The sequence below is a fragment of the Amblyomma americanum genome, chromosome 1, assembly GCF_052857255.1.
Source record: "Amblyomma americanum isolate KBUSLIRL-KWMA chromosome 1, ASM5285725v1, whole genome shotgun sequence".
In the NCBI taxonomy this organism is placed as follows: Eukaryota; Metazoa; Arthropoda; class Arachnida; order Ixodida; family Ixodidae; genus Amblyomma; species Amblyomma americanum.
Window position 1 is genome coordinate 346,327,890 of NC_135497.1, and position 18,905 is coordinate 346,346,794.

Here is an 18,905-nt window from a genome sequence, read left to right on the forward strand (position 1 = left end):
CTTGCACTTCCGGCACTGTGCACACCACGATCTGGACTTGCTGTGCTATCGCCCTTAAATCATCAACTCCCTCCGCTAATCTTTCCACTACTTTTGCGGCTTCACCATTCAAGACATCATTTAGTCTCGCCGCTATCACTACCAAATTGCGCTCTGCAACATTCTTAGAAAGTTCGTTTTTTGTCTCTCTCAGTACTGCGTCCATTTTTCTGCCTGGGAATGCCCCGACTGCTACCCGCTTATCACCCTTTACACGCTCCATTATAGTTCTTTTGCACCTACTCATATTTGAGTCACCACCGATAAGCACATGGGTATTCCCTTCTTCCATCCTAACTTCCGGATTATTATGCCCCCTCTTATCTGTGACTGCGACCTCATTCCTGGAAGTTAGCTTGTTCCCCTTCTCTCCATCTCCTCCAGACTTCCTAGCTGCCACGTGTGCGTAGCTGTTCCTGTCTGAACCTGCCTGACCTAATTCCTTATCGCTGTCCATGCCAGCGCAGGCTCCATCCACGTGGCTGGCGCTGGAATGTCCGCCAATGTGGCTTCCCTTGTCGGTGTCAGCCATTTTTGCGTCCAACAATTTACTAAGCTCCTCTTAGAGTTTGCGCTTCTCTGCCCTCTCTACCGGCAGCTCTTCTTCTAGGGCATCCATACGTAGCGCTAGGCTGGTGTTCGCTTCGTCAGCCCTGTCCAGGCGTGCACTTAATACGCAGCATTTACAGATTAAATCCGCGCCTTCGGCCTCCTCTATAGATTCCAACCGCGTTTCTTTCAAATTCACTGAAACCTCACACTCCTTGCATTTAACCTTCAGTTGCTTGACCATCTTAGCAGCACTCTATTATTACTACCACAAAATGCTAGAAAAGAAAGAAAAATACTTGCTTCCACGTGCTCAAATAAAATTCTGCCCACTGCAAAAGCCAATCACCTAGAAAGGAATACTAATTACCTGTCTACACCAGTTAACTCACAAATGGGCCCTGCAAATCTATAGCTGCCGGCCGGAAAAGGCCCGGCCGTTAGGTCACTGACCTGCTCTCTCATGAGCACTTCACCTAACTAGCCTAGATCTAAGCTCTCAAAATATTAAAGAAAACAACTCATCGATTTGTCGTAATCATGGCGGTCTCGCAGTCGTCCGTCCGTCAGGTCCCGGTCACCAAGCGTAATCCGAAGAGCCCCGAAACAAGCGTCCGCAGCGCACGGCTGTCAATTGTCAGCTCAACCGTCGACCGCAGCGCCGCGGTGGGAACCGCGGCGGGCCGGCTCTTCCCCGTGGGCGCGCCGAGGAGTTTCGAAACTGAAGTATAACTATAAACGTTGGCCACGCTGACCTCGCGACATGGCTGGCGCAGTGTAGCTATCACTACAAAAAGCAGAGGATGAAGTCTACTCACTGTCATGGTGTTCAAAACGTAGTAGCCCTCGCGGCTCCAGAAGGCTGCCTTGTGCGCAGCATAGCCCTGCGGCGCCTTGAAGCCGATTACTGTGCCATCGAGACACCCAACCACGCAGGGGATGCTGCTGTGGCAATGGAAGCCCTCCTTCGCCGCCGCCTTCTCTTCAGAGCTCGCCGGAAAGGGAACCCACCCGTTCCGCGACCCAATTTCACGATGGTTTCGGCAATCCGTCGCACACATTTACTAACCGTCGGTTGTCCTTTGCCGACGATGGCCTCGTTGCCATCGGAGCATTGAAAACAGCCGTTGGAGAAAAAGCGGAGCTCGCACAGAACCTGCCGCTCCACTGACAGCGCATTTGCTCGCAAACTTCCCAGTTCATCGGAGAACTCTTGACACAACCGCTGCGCAGTGTCCTTCTCCAGGCGAAACTCGCGTTGAAACAACTCGTCCGGCAAGGCAAAAGCGGCTTCGTGGACTCTCCTACGTCGTTGGTCGCGCCGACGCAACCGACGTATCACGAAGTATGCCGCCACGTTTCCGTCCATTTTCACTCAGCAAAGATTGTGAGTGATTTAGGGGCTACCTTTCTCGCCCGCAGGCTTCAGTCACATTCAGCCCGCATAAAGGTGCGCAACGTCATCAATTCAGCCGCGTTCACTACGTAAATAGCAGCCCCCAATGACACAAGAATTCAATATGTCTGCCGGCCAAGACCGACCAAAAGAAGCGGGGCATATGGGGACATTGCGAGCGTTTTAGTATTGAGAGCGGCACGTAATACGGCCCGAGGACTGCGCGTGCGCCTCTTGGGCCTCCTTAGCGCCGTGCGCTGGCTTCACCTATTACAACACTGCGAAGACGCTGTTGTTGGCGCATGCGCCGCTCTGGTGGCGGCTCAGCTGCAAGGACTCCTGCTCAAATCGTTTCGATACCACGCTAAACACTCGGTTTCACGGGTCTACTCGGTTCAACGATGCAGGGTAAGCAAAATAATCGTTTTTTATTTTTACTTTTGCTTAATTTTGAATGCTGCACTCTTTTCTGCGTATTTTCCAGTAACGCACTTCTTCCTGTGTTTTATATTTCACTTAAAAGAATAGCTTTGAAAATGTGAAAGCAAGTGGCCAGGCCACATTTTTTTGCTGTGGCAATATCTTATGAGCCATTTGAAACATGATTCCATGAACGTAACTGAATGTATCTTAGTTCAGTTGGAGTAAAAACATATTAAGGAATCTCTTGGAGCTCTTAGGCTCCATGCTAGCATTTTAGTCCTTCATTCGCATCATATGGCAGCAAGCTGCAAAAAATACCACTTTAGTGCCAGAGGCACTGAGGATGTCCACAGCAGATGCTATCATAACATTCAAATTAGGTAAAATAGCGCAAGGCTGGAGGCCTTTTGGCTAAGCTGAAGCAGTAATTCTCCACCGGCTTAGAGAAGATGGTGATAAGTTTCCTCTCCTGGCTGAGCAGCATAGCAAGAATAATAAGACTAGGAAACTAAACGACTGGTAGAAAATCACTGTGATAAATTTAATAATGACTATGGAGTCATGTCTGTGGAATAAAATCGTCAGGAAATGTTGGCAAAGCTAAACACTGGGTAGTAAAGTTCCTTTTAACTTTAAAGTCATTTATCGCAAAAGTTTTGTTTGTTACAAATATACCATTATCCTATAAACAATACGAGTCAGAAGGCCAAATCATCATATGTGCTTTATATGAGCATGTGGGAATATAGTGAACCAAAATCACACGTGTGGAACGCACTCCTTTTATACGATAGACAGAAATAACGCCAAAAGAAGCCCTACATCTTTTGCTCGAGAGAAAAAAAGTAATAAAAAATTAGTGTTTAGTGTGTGTTACACAGCTTTGGTTCAGTAAAAAGAGCATAAAACAAAGATAAAAATGATATAAACAGGTGGGCGCTATCTCAAATGGTTGTTCAGGAAACTGTACCAAAACATGCCCTAAAATACATGGGAATAACAGGTAATGGAAGCATAACAACCACTACCACTTTTTTTTAGCTCCTGCAGCATAAACTGAGGGAAAAGGACCCACTGAAACATCTTCGTCACATTGGCAAGCATTTTACTCAAACGCCTTTCACATTTAGCTTCGCATGGGCCCTTGACTGTTTGTAACACTGTCAATAACGCTCCTTGCTTCTTTCGTTCATACAGACAGCGAGCCTTTGCAGCAACAGCACGCAGGCAGCGTCATCGCGCGGATTCAACGCTCACTTCGAAACCGCTCATAAACAATTTTGTCAGAAGGGGGCGCAGAAAGATCATACCAGATCCCGGTGGAAGAATATTGTTTTTCCACCGTGTACCAGATAATTGTAACATACGCTCTCGCAGGTACCTACGAGGGTGCTCTAATAGCCGGTTGCTTTTTACATACAATGATTCTAGTAGAGGTTAAGAGCTATGTATGCTGGTTAAGGCGTTGTATGAAGGCGTTCTGCGCGAATTCGGGGAATCGAGTCCCGGTTGTAGCGCCTGAATTATAATGGCGGCGAAATTCAAAAGACGCCCGTGCACTGCAAAATCCAGGTGATCGAAATTAATCCTGAGCCGGCCACTACGGTGACTCTTACTCCCTACCTCCTTTCAACCCCTCCTTCATCCCCCCCCCCCCCCTGTTTCCGCGGTTGGGGCGTCCACAGTGAGTTGGGCATCTACGGCCCGTCCTTTTACAACTGCTTTTAATTATTATTGACACAAAATGGCTACTTGGTTAGGGCCCGCAAAACGGGGAGCAGTACTTTTCTTATAAGTCTCACTGCAGCTAATCTATTGTGTGCTATGGGCCGGAATCAAACGTGAACATTCTACACAGAAGCAATTTGCGGTCGAAACAAATATTTCCGTTAGCTTGACTGCCGGTCATTGAAGGTTGGCCATATCCAGGGTGTTCCAAATTAGGCTTTACTGATTAAAAAAATACCAAGAGACGTACCCAAAAGTCATTATTGTAAATAGGCTATGCGGTCAGGCGGCCACAAGCAGCGAGAAAAACTGTCATCTGAATCTGCGTAATAAACTGAAATTCATTAATGAACTCTTTGTTTGCTGCAGTTAGCGTCCGTGCTTTAAATGAAAGCTTAGGGGATTCTGTTTTGTACAGCTTTGGCTACGCACTTGTGTCCTGAAATATGCATGTCTCAAATTTCTGCACAAATCCAGCAATTACGAAAGCGAGACCACAGAACTAATCATGAAGCCCCTCCATGGTGTGACGCAGCTGATGTGCATAGCGCTGTGCGTGGCGCTCTGGCTGACGAGAATGCGGAGTTGCAGGCGAAGGTGATCACTTTCCGTTCATGGTCAGCAAAGCCGCAGAATTACTGCGCCGGTGTAGAAGGACGAGCGCGTTAATCGATTGCTACAAGACGTGATGCCGCTGTAGTCTTCGCATGCGGTCAAGCGCAGGGATTCACACTGCTGGCCAAGAGCGAAAATTCACAAACGCCTCCCGTAGCTCAACATTCTTTTCAGTCGAAGCGCCATAACCAACATCTGCGTCACACCAGGGAGCGCCGCGTTCTCGCATGCGTAACTAGAGGGATAGTGCAGAAAATTTATTGCTGAAAATTTGCTGAAAATTTAGACTTGCATATCTTAGGACACAGGCGCTTTGCTAAAATGGTACCAAACCGAATGGGCATTTAATGCCACTTCCTCTAATTTTTCAGTGCAAACATGCACTCTGACTAGCGTGAATAAAAAGTCAATAAAGGAATTTTGGTTCTCTACTCATGTTACAATGACAATTTCTCTCACTGTTTATGTCCGCCTGGCCGCATAACCGATAAGATATAATGATGTATGTACTACTGTTATTAATGTTTTTTGTAGCAAATCGATAAAGTCTAATTTTGAACATTTTGCATGCAGGCTCTCCTTTTGTTGGGGACGTATATTTTCGGCTACTGTTAGGCCAATGTGTACCCCTTTAGAATGCACAAAGCTCAGCACGCGACCTAGGGCTGCCTTTCGCAGTTTGCCTATTACATGCATGGGGTTCACTAATCCTCAGCATCCTCGTCTCCGTAGGTAACTGCACGTTAATGCGAGAAACTTTTGTTCAGCAGTGGGTTATCCTAGTTAATGGCGATAAGGAGGCAAAAAAATTAGCCGCACTCATGGTTTAACGCAAACGATTTAGCGAAATTTAAGAGTATTGTACATAGATTAACGCATCGATGTTGATCTGTCCACTGGCAGAATAAAGCATAAAAGCGCTCGTGTCCATGTCCCTCGAAGTGCAACCACCAAAGGGATGACGTTGGATTCAGAAATGGCCTTTTCATGGTGATGAGGAATTTTTATGACCCGAAGGCATCTGTGGCTAAAGAGCGCCATGGCATAAGTTTGTATTTTCTACTCAAGGTGGGGTCAGACACCCATTTTTCCAAGGATTTCACCCTAAAGAATCCGAGCACCAGGCAGGGTAAATGTTGTACCCATTGTATCACCGGTGGGTACCCGGAGGCAATGGGGATCGAAACCCGCATCCCCCGTATGCGAGGCGGATACTCAAACGACTACGCCACCGCTGCGGTATAAATGGCCTTTTCCTCTTCAACGATGACACCCAGGCTGCATCACGCAGACTTCAAAGGCGCGTTTGGTTCCCGGCGCATCTTCAGATAATAGTGATCAGTTCTGATTCCAGCGTAATATGGTGTTAATAAGTGGGTTATTAATAAGTGTGCCAAGACCCAGGTCGTTGTCGGTACCCCGACCTGGCACGCAAAATTAAGTTTTCTCTCGCTTCACTGCGCCTATTTTAAAGAAACCACCTATCATGTTTGGCCGTGCAAAACAATAGATAACTGCTAGCAATTTCTTTTATCGTCGTTTAAAAGCGACATTTGTTTTGCGTTTCTCGCCACTTGGCGGACAGCGTGCACTGGTGCGGCGCCTCCGAACTCTTGGTGCTATCACCCACACATGCGCACGACCCTGTTTCGTGGTTTCTATAGTTTCCGCCGTAGGACTCTCCGCGCTCTGCCTACGCCTTGCATCCAGAACCTCACACTCCAGAAGGGCCTCGCCTCAAATTAAGTACAGAAAAAAACCTCGGACCACTGTGAAGGCGGCTGGAGCAACAGCGGACACCCATTCTGCGACTGAGCGAGTGTCATGCTTTTCATCCCTTCGACGGCTCTGCAGCCATGGTCAGCAATGGGTGGCCCGCCGCTCTACAGCTGCAGTCTCGACCAAGGGGACCTTCTATTATAAAGATGTTCATTGCTACTACCGTTCTTGAAAGCGTTCCGTTCCTTTCGCCCTCTGTGGCACCGTCTGGCGCCGAAGGCCGTGTCCACAGCAACACAGCTGCACCGACGGACAAGTGTGGTGGGCACTTGCGCCCCTTTGAATAGCAGAGTCGCTGTGGACACTCACGCGATCAACTCCGTTTCGCATTCGCTTGGAATAATGTGGAAAGGGTAGGTATTTAAGAGCCATCGTGTGGTCCGTACATAATATAAACGACTGATTGCCTGTGAAGAGTGTTTTAGTAAATTAAAGCAAGGTTCTGTAAACTGGGTGCATAAACGCATAATTTTCTAGCCATCTTGAGTACGCAAGCGCACTCTCGTACGTGCGTCATAATTATTATAATGAGCCTATAATGAAGTATAATTAGTTGTACAGTTAGCATTCTACACATTGAAAGTCGTGGTTACTCAAAGCCAATAGCTGCCAGTAAATGCCATATAGCGCAGTGTTGTGAAGGGGAGCACGAGTTTTGTTCTGATTACGTTCTAGGGGACGCGGGCTCAATAGCGTATCTTTGTTTCCTCTGCACAGAGATTACAAGAATACTGCGAATGCCAGGAACATCATGGCGACGTGATACTTAAGCTCCTGTAGCGTTTCGGCTGTCTTAAAATGTTCCGCATACCCGCCTGCGTCTTCTAATGCTACGATGATTTCGTTCACTGCGGCCATCAATTTCACTCGGTTTCCGTTCGGAGGAATGGAGAATCTAATTCATTTCATTTTACTGGAATAGATAATACAAGCATATGAAGAATTCCGAAGTGACGAAGCGCGGTGCATTAGCTCCACTATAATAACACATCCTCAGAATACCCCTTCTAATGGACATGTGCGCAGAATTTCCTACGCTGCACTGATTTTTTTCTCGACTATGAGCCAAGTGGCCCTTAACATAACTCGTCCATGAAGCACTGTCGCTTTCACTCTGTATTTCTTTGGCCCTTCTAACATTTGGACACGTAATCCGAACACCTTTCGATAAGCAGGACTTTGCTAATTCATAATGAACGGAGCTCATTTTGATACATTCATATGAGCACGTGGAAAAAAGCCCCAAAATAGCACCATGCCAAGAAAAACACTACTAGAGGAAAATATGCAGAAATGTTGCAATACTGGGAAGAATGAAAGAAGTTCATAGAGCGCGTATTTCCTCACGAGAAATCTGCATGGTTGCAAGTGCCGTCATTAAATGGCATCCAGTTAAATAGAAGTGTGAACACATGTCTCGCATTTTACCTGCTAGCGGGTGGTTCGCAATTACATTCTTTAACTCTTACGAGCTTTATCGCTTACCGTCTATTGCCTGGATTTCATGCTTGTCGATTAGTTATAAAATTTCAGAAAACATTAAAATCGAATTTTAATAAGCTCCATTCCTTTAGCAGTGCTGACCATTCCGCTCTCTTCCTGCTAGCATCAAGGTGATTCAGTTTATTCGCGAACCCTTACTCTGAAATGTTCAATACGCATCGGGTTTTCAGTTGCTTCTTTTCACACACTCCAACAGGCGACGTATGTAACCGTCGTCGTCGCTCTTACCTTTTGGGGCTGCCACTGGGGGCAGTGACGCCGTAAAGGGACAGACACGCAAAACACGGTAAACGCACGTGCTGCCCCGTCTATTGCGTTCCGCCCTTGTCTTCTCGCGCCATGAATTTATTCAGCTAAGTCTTGTTTGCAAAACCTTAAATGCGCACCTCCTGTCTGTTTAAGACGCAGATTTGCAGTATGTGGCGTTTCTAAATCTCCTGGTTGCAATGTGGGTGAGTTCGTGATGTTCACAAGGTGCGGTGTGAGCCGTCGAAATGTTTTATGAGCTTAGTTGACCCCTGGCGGGAATGGACATGCCTGGCTATCGACAGAAGCGCTATGTCCGCGAGCAGTCTCGGACAAAAAATATGGGCCAAGCTTCGGCGGTTAAAGTATTCTGACGCGTTACATAGGAAAAACTAATGGAAGTGTTACTTTATATTTACTTTTGCTTTTGCACATAAAGGCAGCTGACATTTATATTTACGTTACTCTACGCGACAGTATAATTCGAACGAGAAAATGTGGCCCATATTGTTCTGCCCGAGACTGTACACGCGACTTATCTGTGTCGACACCCTCGTGAGCTGACGTTGCTCCTCTACGCATCAGGAAAGCCCTCAACTTCAAGCGATATACTATAAAGAGAAAGCTGCGAGGCCACGATTCCTAATCGCATGCATCACTGCGATGACGTCGTAGGCCATGTAGTGACGTGAAAAGCGCGAGCGCACCCCATTTTTCTTAAGCTTCGCCACGCCAGACAACGCTGGCGAGCATAAAGCTAACGCCAGAGCGGAGCCGTCTTCCTACATCTTTCGAGACTTTAAACTCTTCAGGAAAGCAGCCGCACGTACGAACGTCTAAACTCCACAAATTAAATAAAGGCCTATAAATTGTACCGGCGCAGACTACATACATAATTGATTTTCAATAAGTTATGTGTAGTAGGTAGTGAACGCCGCCAAATGCGCATTTGCGTACAGAGGAGATATTCCGCTCTGGGGCCTCTGCAAGGGAACACAAGGGCAAGATACGCCTAGTATACACCGCTGGGTTGACAAGATAATAAATTCAACTCATTCATACCAGTAATGGAAGCTGGGCAGTGTAACTGTGCTTCTGGTTTGTACAAAGCGGGGCAGAGACCGAGGAGCCTTGCCGGAAATGACTTTCATGCACAATGAGCTTCTCTGCCGCAACTGTCCCAGTTAACCACTTACACAGATGTTCTCTAAACACGGAGACTGTTTAACACGCAGGTCTTTTGGCAGGCTGCCAGGGATTCAAACCGGTTGGGACCGGTCAGGCAGCGGCGGCCGAGGTGGTTGACGTCCGAAACCCTCAAGCACAGCGCCTCGGGATCGGCGAGGGCGAAGTATGGAAACCGCAGGTGGTCGCTGTAACAGACTTCGGGAGTGGCCGCTCTGCACAGAAGCTTTCCAGTCCTGGCTCTGCATTTGGCTAAACAGTCCTGCTGGGATGAGAACACGTCGCTGCGGTACGAAGGACACATGCCGGACGTGAAATTCCAAGCTCGGCAAGCATGGCCGTCGAAGTGCCACCAGTCACCGCGGACGTCTTCCCTGCGTACACCGAGTGCTGCCACGTTACACAGGCACTGCAACAGCGTCCTCCGAAGATACGAAAACACGAAATACAGATATGCAGTCGCTTATCACACAGCCAACCTGACCGATCGTTTCCTTTAAGAGCGTTAGTTCTTACTGCTTGCGTTTGTAAAGGACACGTCTGTCTGCAATGAAGATCAAATTGACCAAAACAGTTACCATGTAACCGCACTACATCACAGCAACAGTGGGTGTGTAGCGCCTCACTTGACACCTATACTTTCGAGCTGTTATATATGTGCTAGTATAGCGGCCATCGAAGTGGGACGCCACGGGATCACCATCTGCATAAAATTGGGGGCCATCTGCTTGACGCAGAATGTTCGACGTAGTGTCAAATGACTTGGCATGTCTCTGAGGATAAAATTGCCAATTGAAATGAAGCCCAAAAATACGTGTGGGATTCGCACTGACGACATTTCCGCTACCAAACCGTGCACTGCGAGGACCTTCACACGGCCATTACGGCCGAACCGTTTGTCGCAGGGGGTTCCGGATGTGATCAAACAGTAGTCTTGTTGTGATGCGCACGTTTGTCAAATCTATTAACTGCTATAACAAGTAGCGAAGGTGGATGTAAATCGTAATGGTAGTGAAAAACCCAAGATGTAGATGGCGCTGCTTGTGTCTTAGAACGGATGCTTCTCAAGACATTCGCGGATACTTGGATTTGGTCTTCTGCAAGTTAGCTGAGCACACCCATTAAAAACACTTGAAGCTCCTCTAGCTAATCCTCTTAAGTCAAACACTGAGGCAGTGTTCGCGAATTTTTGTTTTTGCTCGCTTCCCCAGAAAAGCTACATAATAGAAGAGAGAGTGGTAGCCACACACGCGCTGCATCGGGCTTCGCCTACCAACATGGTTGGGGTTTTTTTGAAGAGCGAATGACAGCCCTTTACTTCTGACGTCACGCGCTCCTTACGGTGAAAAGCGGAACCGGCGCGAGAGACCGGCACCGGACGTCGCTGCAAGGCGTGGAAATGATGATTTTAAACACTTATTTGTAGATTACACGCTTGCTTTGAAAGAGCTGTACGCGGCATGAACGGTCAAAAGCCTTTACGTAAAGCACGCACTGTATAGTCCCTTTCAAAAACGTTTCATGGGCCCTTTTATTAAAAGCTGGCGTTAGGGCGCACATTCCCCGATGTTCTTGGAAAATTCAAAACAAGCCGCATATTCTCGGGTGGACAGCAGTTGCTTGGAGCACGATCGGTAGGATGAAATTAAGAATGTCTCTGACCGCCTATTATAGAAAGACGGTGTACATTGCGCAAAAGCGCTGAGCACATTATTCCGGATACAACATTTTCCTTGTAAATGTCGAGCTGTGCGTAAGTATTCTATGTAGTAATATAAGTTATGCTTATTTTACATTCTGGAGATAATGAGGAAGGATAAGGACAAGGACGAAAACAAAGAAGAGAGAGTGAGTGGTATTCGCAGCACGAGCGACGCCCGCCAACTGAAGGATGAGAAGTGAAGACTAAGACGAATGTAGAATACAAACTGCGATAGAGAACGTGAATGCAGGCGACAAAGACAAGCACATGATATTTAAATGAGATCCCATGTCACTGACAAATACAGAATCACAACCGCTCCAGTTGTTGCACTGAATTGGTTAGGGCGATTGGCGTTATGGATATAAAATTTTTTTCTCACCTTCCGCATTTCTCGAAGACAGCTCGCTCCAGACAGTGCTCAGGAAGGCTTTTCGTCTCGGCGCATTCTTCACGGCAGTTTCTCTTAGAAGCAAATCGGTTTCGTCCGCGGCTGCAGAGGCCCACGTGATCGGTCGCTGCCGCAACGCAGGCGTTCACCGCGTGCTTGTAGAAGAACTCTGGCTTTGGACTCTGGCAGTAGGTAAACGCGAACGCACCGCAAGGTGACTGTTCCTAAAAAAATGGTAGGCTTTTAACGTAGTTAAACCGAGTAGGCCTTGTGAAAGCACTTGAGGCAACACCACCTCAAAGGTAACCGCATGCAAGATCTTATCGCCAGCCGCTATCAGTAGCCGCGCGCGGCAGCCGCGCGTGGGGGGGAAGGGAGGGGGGGGGTGCCGGTTCCGCGCGTTGGCGGAGCAGCCGCGGAATGCCTCCGCCGCTAGCACTCCGTCAAAGCTTGGCATATACCTCGGATTTTTCAGCTTTGCTAGTGAAGTAGCGCTTTCGTGATAAACAAAAAAAGTTCGTCTTAAGGCTCCTGACACTCCTGCTTAGACGGTTATGCTTAACGGTATACTTGGTCTTTAGGCCTTCTTCGCCTTTAAGCACCACTATATTTATGGGAGCTACAGGGACACCCGGGAAGCAGCACATGCAACGCAACCATTCGTCTCCCAAGCCCAGACCCTTATAGTGCGATTTTTTTCTGCACGATAAACCCTTAAACCATCTCCGCTGATTCTTTGAAAAAAACGGGGAATCGGCAAATGGTTGCGTTGCACTAGCACACAGCAGAAGAGTCCTGGCTCAACGTTAGCCGTGAAGAATACAGATATTGTTATAAAGCACGGAACATAATGGCGCCCAGAAATGATGGGTCGACACAACTGTAAAAGGAGCTGCTTAAAACATGATGTCTTTTTTTAGCACCGCGCGCAGTTTTCAATTCATTCCTATCTAACCGGCATGCATATAGCAACAGCTGAAGACACCAGCTGGCTAGTAGTGAAGCAACCTCGTATTGTTCACACCTGCCACGCGTGCTTCTCCTACATGCTCAGCTGCCACATGTCGCCTAAGTGGAAGGGCAGAAGGGTCTCGTCCTGTATTATGTGGTCACAGTACATAAGTACGACGTCATAAATTGTTGTGCCTGTAGCATAGTCATAGCTTTCCAAAACAAAATATATCGCTCATGTCTTGTGGACAAGAGCAAAATAGACCTCTCGATTCCAGTCGCTGACATCTAATGCAAACGCCCAGCAACAGGAACTGTACTCACGGGAACATTGTTCACGTTAGCCGAGGAGATTCCAGGTCTATACCTGGTGTCCTCTGTCATCTTTTCTTGAGCGTGAGGCTTTGTTGGTGAAACTTCCTCTCCAGGTGAACTCCTCCCGTCTTCATTGAGTCGTTCCTCTGCTTCGTGTATCGGTGCGTGTAAAAAAGGCGAATGTGTGCTCACCCCCATCTCTTCCTCGCCAGTTCCTGTCACTTGTATGGACGGGTCATTGTCCTCGGCTTTTGTTCCTGAGGGCGCACTTTTCCTGACAGGCGCCACAGTCCCTGCAGGATAGCCAGCGGTGCCACTTGTTGCTTGGGTCTCGTCCTTCCGAAGGCTCATCGGTGGCCTTCTGTCCACACCGCTGCCCCACAGCGCTTTGCAGACGTCGGCGACCATGCCCACCAGCAGCGGTATCACTGCGACGGCCAGTACAACTAGCAGCGTGTTTCGAGCTAGGGCGAAGCGCCGGAACTCGCGCTCCCTTGGTTTCTCCTTGCAGTTTGTACATGAACCAGGAGGCGACAAGGACGAGCCTTCGGTGTTGCGGCAGCAGTCGCGGAAGTAGCGCTTGATTTCCTCTGGAACCCAGTAAATGGCCATGCTGCTGATGCTGCGCGTGGAAGAGTTATCTTCAGTTTTTGAAGTAGCACTGCTTTCGCTAGCCGTGATGGTCGGGTTAGAGGCGTCACTACTCCCGCCGACGGCGCAACCAGTTCTGTTGGGACGGGAAGACGACCACAGGTCACCGCGACCGCTCATTTTGACGCTTACTCCCTCACCTTCTTCTGGCAGCAAGCTGAGCCCTGACACCGGCTCGAAGTTATTGATCTCACCTGCGACGTACGCAGAATGACCTTGCACCCCGTGGCGTATATCAATAAAAGCCGCCTGCTGCGGTCCATGTGATTGGGAGAAGGGCGCCTGGATCAAGAACTGGTTGGAGGCTTCGGTAGGGTATGACGGCATTTCCGGCGGAGGCTGCTGCGGTGTGTTCCTGTCTTAATGTTGCTAATTTTTCTTGTAGCGGGAGTTCATGGCGAAGGCTGGTTGGCCTCAAATAAAGATGGCGGACACCTAGCGAAAGCAGCGCGCTGTAGTTCCTCTTTTTCTTTGCCCTCTGGCCTACTGGCTCGTGAAAGGGAGCAGGGATTGAGTGTGGGCCTCTGTAATGAGGGCCCACCCACTAACTGCGATTTCCTGTATGCATTAAACGTTTTTCTCTCTGTGTGTTTTCGAATAGCTCCGTGAACACATAGTCATTCAGTTTCAACACTTTCAAAAGCGCTGCGACAGTTGACACCAAGAGAAAGAGAAAACGAAGTACAAGCGCTACTTTCAACTGAAGTTTATTGAAAAAAAACACACAAGGTTAAATAACTCACACAAGCCAGCCAGCAGCGCATGAGCCTGCCCCCAAAATGACAACACCAATCACTGTGTTGAGTTAAGATACCGAATTTCACATTCATTGATTACAATAGATGGTGGGCTGACGCACATATCGGGGTTTTTGTGAATATGAAATGCCTCAGATAATTCCCTTTTTAGCTGATTGCAATGCTTTTACAGAATTTTTGTACTATTGAACTGTCCAACGGGTTAGAATTGTTAAGTTCGCAGTCTCTGTAATGCAGGGCCAAACTAGAGGAAGGAGCCCCCTTTAAATACGAATTATGTTGGCGTAGCCTTGTGTTTATACACTTACCAGTTTGTCCTGTATAACTCTTGTCACATGTGAACGGTACTTCATATATCACTCTCTCGGCACAAGGTGCAAACAGCAACTCATGTTTTAATCATTCAGAGGAATTGTTCGGGCTTAGTCGTTTTTGTCCTCAAGGAGTTCATGCGCGTACCCACTGAGGCGGAGTGGCCAAGACACAGGCTGCTACAGGCAGATGCTCAAAAAGGTTTTAAATGAATAGAGTAAAATAACGGAGATTCAGCGATTAAATTAAGAAAAAGAGCCGTTGCTGTGAGATGGGTGACTGAAAATGGGAATGGGGCTATATGTGCAGAGTTCTGGGTGTTTTGATGAGAGATGAATTTTGAACACGATTAGCCAGGGGATGGATTTCAGAATGATTTTAGAATGATAGTTGTTTCTTGGCTAAAAGGGTACTTTGAATGGCGGAGAGCATATTCTTGTTGCTTAGCCCAAGGGTACAACCAGCAAGATAAAGAACAATTTTAGCAGGCAAACTCAGACCGAGCTGTGGTGACGGGTGTTCTAGTAGGCGTCTCCGTAAACAGAAGTGGCGGCAGGACAAAAAATGATCTAAAGTTTCGCATTTCACCCAGAGCAGGCACAAATGGGAGACCGCCAGACCAGATCTGTCGAGATAAAGGTTTAATGAAGCTATGCGACAATGTAGACGCGTGAAAAAAATCTCAAGCTTGTGCAATCGCCATTCTTTATCGCTCCAGGGGAACTGAAGAAGCTTACAGACGGGAGAGGAAGTAATGTGCCGAGGCGGCAAATGCTTTCAAGAGTGGATACCTGCGAAATCTTACCGCTGTAAAGATGTCCCAGGCGTACGCAGGAAGATCAAATTTGATGCGTGAAGCAAAGAATCGCACATTTTTACAAACGTTTTGAAAGTTTAGAGCCCAAATCTTGAGGGCCATAATGGAACCCGCACTTCAAGATACAAAACGGAATGAGCCACAAATTTGGAATGTCCATGTAGAGGCACAACGCCTACCGCTCCAGCATAAGAGCGGGGCGAAGTTTATACGCAGGTGTTCGAGAAAGCAAGGCCGAGCCGAACTGCAGTACCGGACGGACATGAATTCTATCAATCTTCAGAAGCAAGCGCTTTATCACGCCGGAACGGATGTTGCAGCCTGCGCAGCATGCCGACCGCTCGGACTCATTTCGCAGTGACTTGCGCTGTATGGGCCGGCCAGGAAAGTGAAGCATCATAAGCAACTCAGAGGTATCTGATAGTGTACACTTGAGGAATTACATGGCGTCGATAAACAATACAGATATTAACTGAATAAGAGAGCGGGAAAACCAATAAAACACTTTTTTTTACATTAAGCGACAGATTAATGTCGCCTAACCCTTGGTCCAGAGAATTTTGGTAAGACTGTAATGACCGGCACAGAAAGTTTATATCATTCTCGGAAGCAAAAACGGCGATGTCTACAGCATACACATAGGTTTGCACCTCATGACTCCAGGGAGTAAAGTGAAGTAAGATATTGGAAAGAACAGAGGATATGACCACACCTTGGGGCACTCCTTTCGCCTGACGAAATCTGCCAGAGGAAGCACCGTTCTGGAAGCAATAGACAGTTTTAGCTGTGCGTACGCAAAGAGTTAGCGTACGCGAGTAGTTTGCGGGGACGGTAGTGCGCATGCGCAGAACGCAAGCGCAAGCCTTGCGTCTTGCGTACGGTAGCCTTGCGTACGGTAGCCAGCGGAGTTTGCGTTGCGGCGCTTGCGTGGCTTGCGTACGCTAACTTTGACAAGATGGCGGCGCCCTGCTCGCCCGCTTCGGAATAAATACATGTCGCCGCTGGATTCTTCGACGCAATAGCTCGCTCAAATGGTAGCGGTTCGCTTTTATTTCGCCTAATCTTGCCCACACGTAGCGGTATAAGCGATAACTAGCCCCTGTTTTTCAGATAATTTGGCGATCTTCAAGCTCCTAGGCCTAACTATATTCAGTGTGTTTTCCTCGTAGCAACGACACCTGGCGAAGCAGTTTTCTAACTTTTAGCCAGATCTTGCATTTTCTTCGGTTTGCATAGTTTTTCTTCTTGGAACAAAAAAGGCTCCCAATGCACTCACAGTAGTTATCAGTAATCACGGATGAAATTTTCTTCAACCGAGCGTTGATGTGGTTTGACTTCTTGTCACTAGATGGCGCCACGTGCGCCTGAGGGACGCTACGGCACGGTCAGCTAAAACTATACTTCGGAGCGGACAGCGTAACGCACGCAGCGCAGTAGCTCTTTGCGTACGAAAGCACTTGCGTACGCACAGCTAAAACTGTCTAATGAAATTCTCTGTCAGCCAGAAATTGAGAAATCCGAACCACGAAGTAGTTGTGAAGTCCTACAGCTTGTAACCTTTGCAACAGCGTCCAGTGCTCAACGCTGTCGTAACCCTTAAATACATCTAGAGTAACAAGCGCAGCATTATGCTTTCGGTGACAAGTTAACTGTATGCGACTGCCGAGGTCGGTATGAACGCATCATATAGAGCACCCTGGTTTGAAACCTATTTTGCAGGGACTCAACAACCCATTGTCTGAAATGATTGACATGATCTGGCCATGGAACACCCTCTCAACTAAGTTTACTATATTCGAAAGAAACTCGCCTTATATTATATAACACGTAACCGTCACCCCCCTTTTTAAGCAAATTTGGACAACTTCATCTAGACGCCAATTATTTGGAATCGATGGACCTTTAAGAAACTAATTCACAGGCGCCAGTAAGTCGCCGGGAGATTCCTCCAGAAATATTTCAATCCTCGAAATAATGACAACATCAGGGCAGCGGCCGCAGGAGGAAGGCGGGACACAATTTACCAGAGCTCAGTGAGGGCGACCCCCTCATGCTGACAATTTTCGGAGAAGGAAGACGCGCCGTAAGGCGGCGCTCTAGACCTCTGCCTATATCTTCAAAAGATTTATCAATATCAACAGGAGTCTTAACTAGGAAGACTGTCTTCATTGCGGTCCGGATCAATTTATTTGTCTCTAGGTAATTGAGTAAAGCTCTCCGATTACCTAATTTAAAAAGATATTCGTAGTGTCGAGTATTGCACACATCTTTTTGAACAAGGTACAGAGCGCTTAAATATAGCAGCAATAAACTTATAATACATTCATTTTCTGGGGCACTGACTTTGTTGAAGTTTCCTGAATGCTGCACTCTGGCACCTGTAATTCCATGTGCACTTCGCATTCCACCAAAGACGTGGTGGTGTGTCTTTATTTGCCTGAACCATAAACGCAGGTTTCTTTCGAGCGCCTTCCAAAATTGAAGATATGCGGATTGCCTTTCCCCCACTGTCTGAATTATACAATGCATGAACATTAGATTTGAGGGTGTTTTTAAAGCTTTCGTAATATATTAAGGTGTGCCGATGGCTGTTGGCAGTTTGGTTCTGGTTTTATGAGTGTTTAACGTCCCAAAGCGACTCAGGCTATAAGGGACGCCGTAGTGGAGGGCTCGAGGAATTTCGACTACTTGGGGTTCTTTAACGTGCACTGATATCGCACAGTACATGGCCCTCTAGGATTTAGCCTATATCGAAATTCGACCGCCGCGGCCGGCATCGAACCCGTGTCTTTCGAGTCAGTAGCCGACCGCCATAACCACTGAGCCACAGCGGCGACGGCTGTTAGGAGTGGTACTCGAGAGGAACGCAGATGAACGCGACAAGAGAATCGTTGGCTTGGAGCAACACTCAAGGAATGCAAACATTGAGATCAAAGGCATCGAAGTAAAGCAATACGAAGACGTTCTAGATATAGTCTCCAAAATTGATGATGCCATTGAGCTTCCCATCCCACCAGATGATGTCGAGGCTTACCACCGAGTGCCAACTCGAAAAAAAAAAAATGAAACCAACATCATCATTCAGTTTTAATTGCGTGCGAAGCGCGATGCAACTCTCCGAAAGGCCAAAAAAGGCAGGCTTGCTTACGCGGACTTGGGATACGCCGACTCGGGATCCAGTTTCGGTTCCAGGCCAGTGTATGTGAACGAGCATCTGTGTCTGGCACTCAAGAAATTGCTAGGGGGGGGGGGGGGGGGGGGGGGCAAGCAAAAGGAAAACTGAGCATAAGTGGAAATCGGCTTAGTCATTCAATGGTAAAATCTACGCAAAGCAGACAGAAAAAATCAAAGATCATACATATAGCAGGAGAACGCGACCTTTCACTGATAACTAGCACATAAGTAGCTCAGAAGTAAAATAGTAGACGAACTGCATGGAGTATTAAGCCTTTGCCCTACCCGAATCAGTTCCAACCCTTTCCTCACCGAGCCTTTCTCTTCTTCATATTAATACCAAATCAGAAACTAATAAGGAAGATGCCATC

General features: G+C 47.5%; 1 protein-coding gene across 1 annotated transcript; it reads right to left on the reverse strand.

Annotated features, from left to right (window-relative positions):
- Window positions 1–9,263: 9,263 nt before the first annotated feature.
- On the reverse strand, window positions 9,264–13,936 carry LOC144100074 (uncharacterized). Its single transcript, XM_077633117.1, has 3 exons — window positions 12,832–13,936; window positions 11,548–11,780; window positions 9,264–9,837 (listed from the first exon to the last, which is right to left on the reverse strand). The coding sequence occupies exons 1-3, from the start codon at window positions 13,798–13,800 to the stop codon at window positions 9,486–9,488; spliced, it is 1,554 nt and encodes a 517-aa protein (XP_077489243.1). The 5' UTR covers window positions 13,801–13,936; the 3' UTR covers window positions 9,264–9,485.
- Window positions 13,937–18,905: the final 4,969 nt, after the last annotated feature.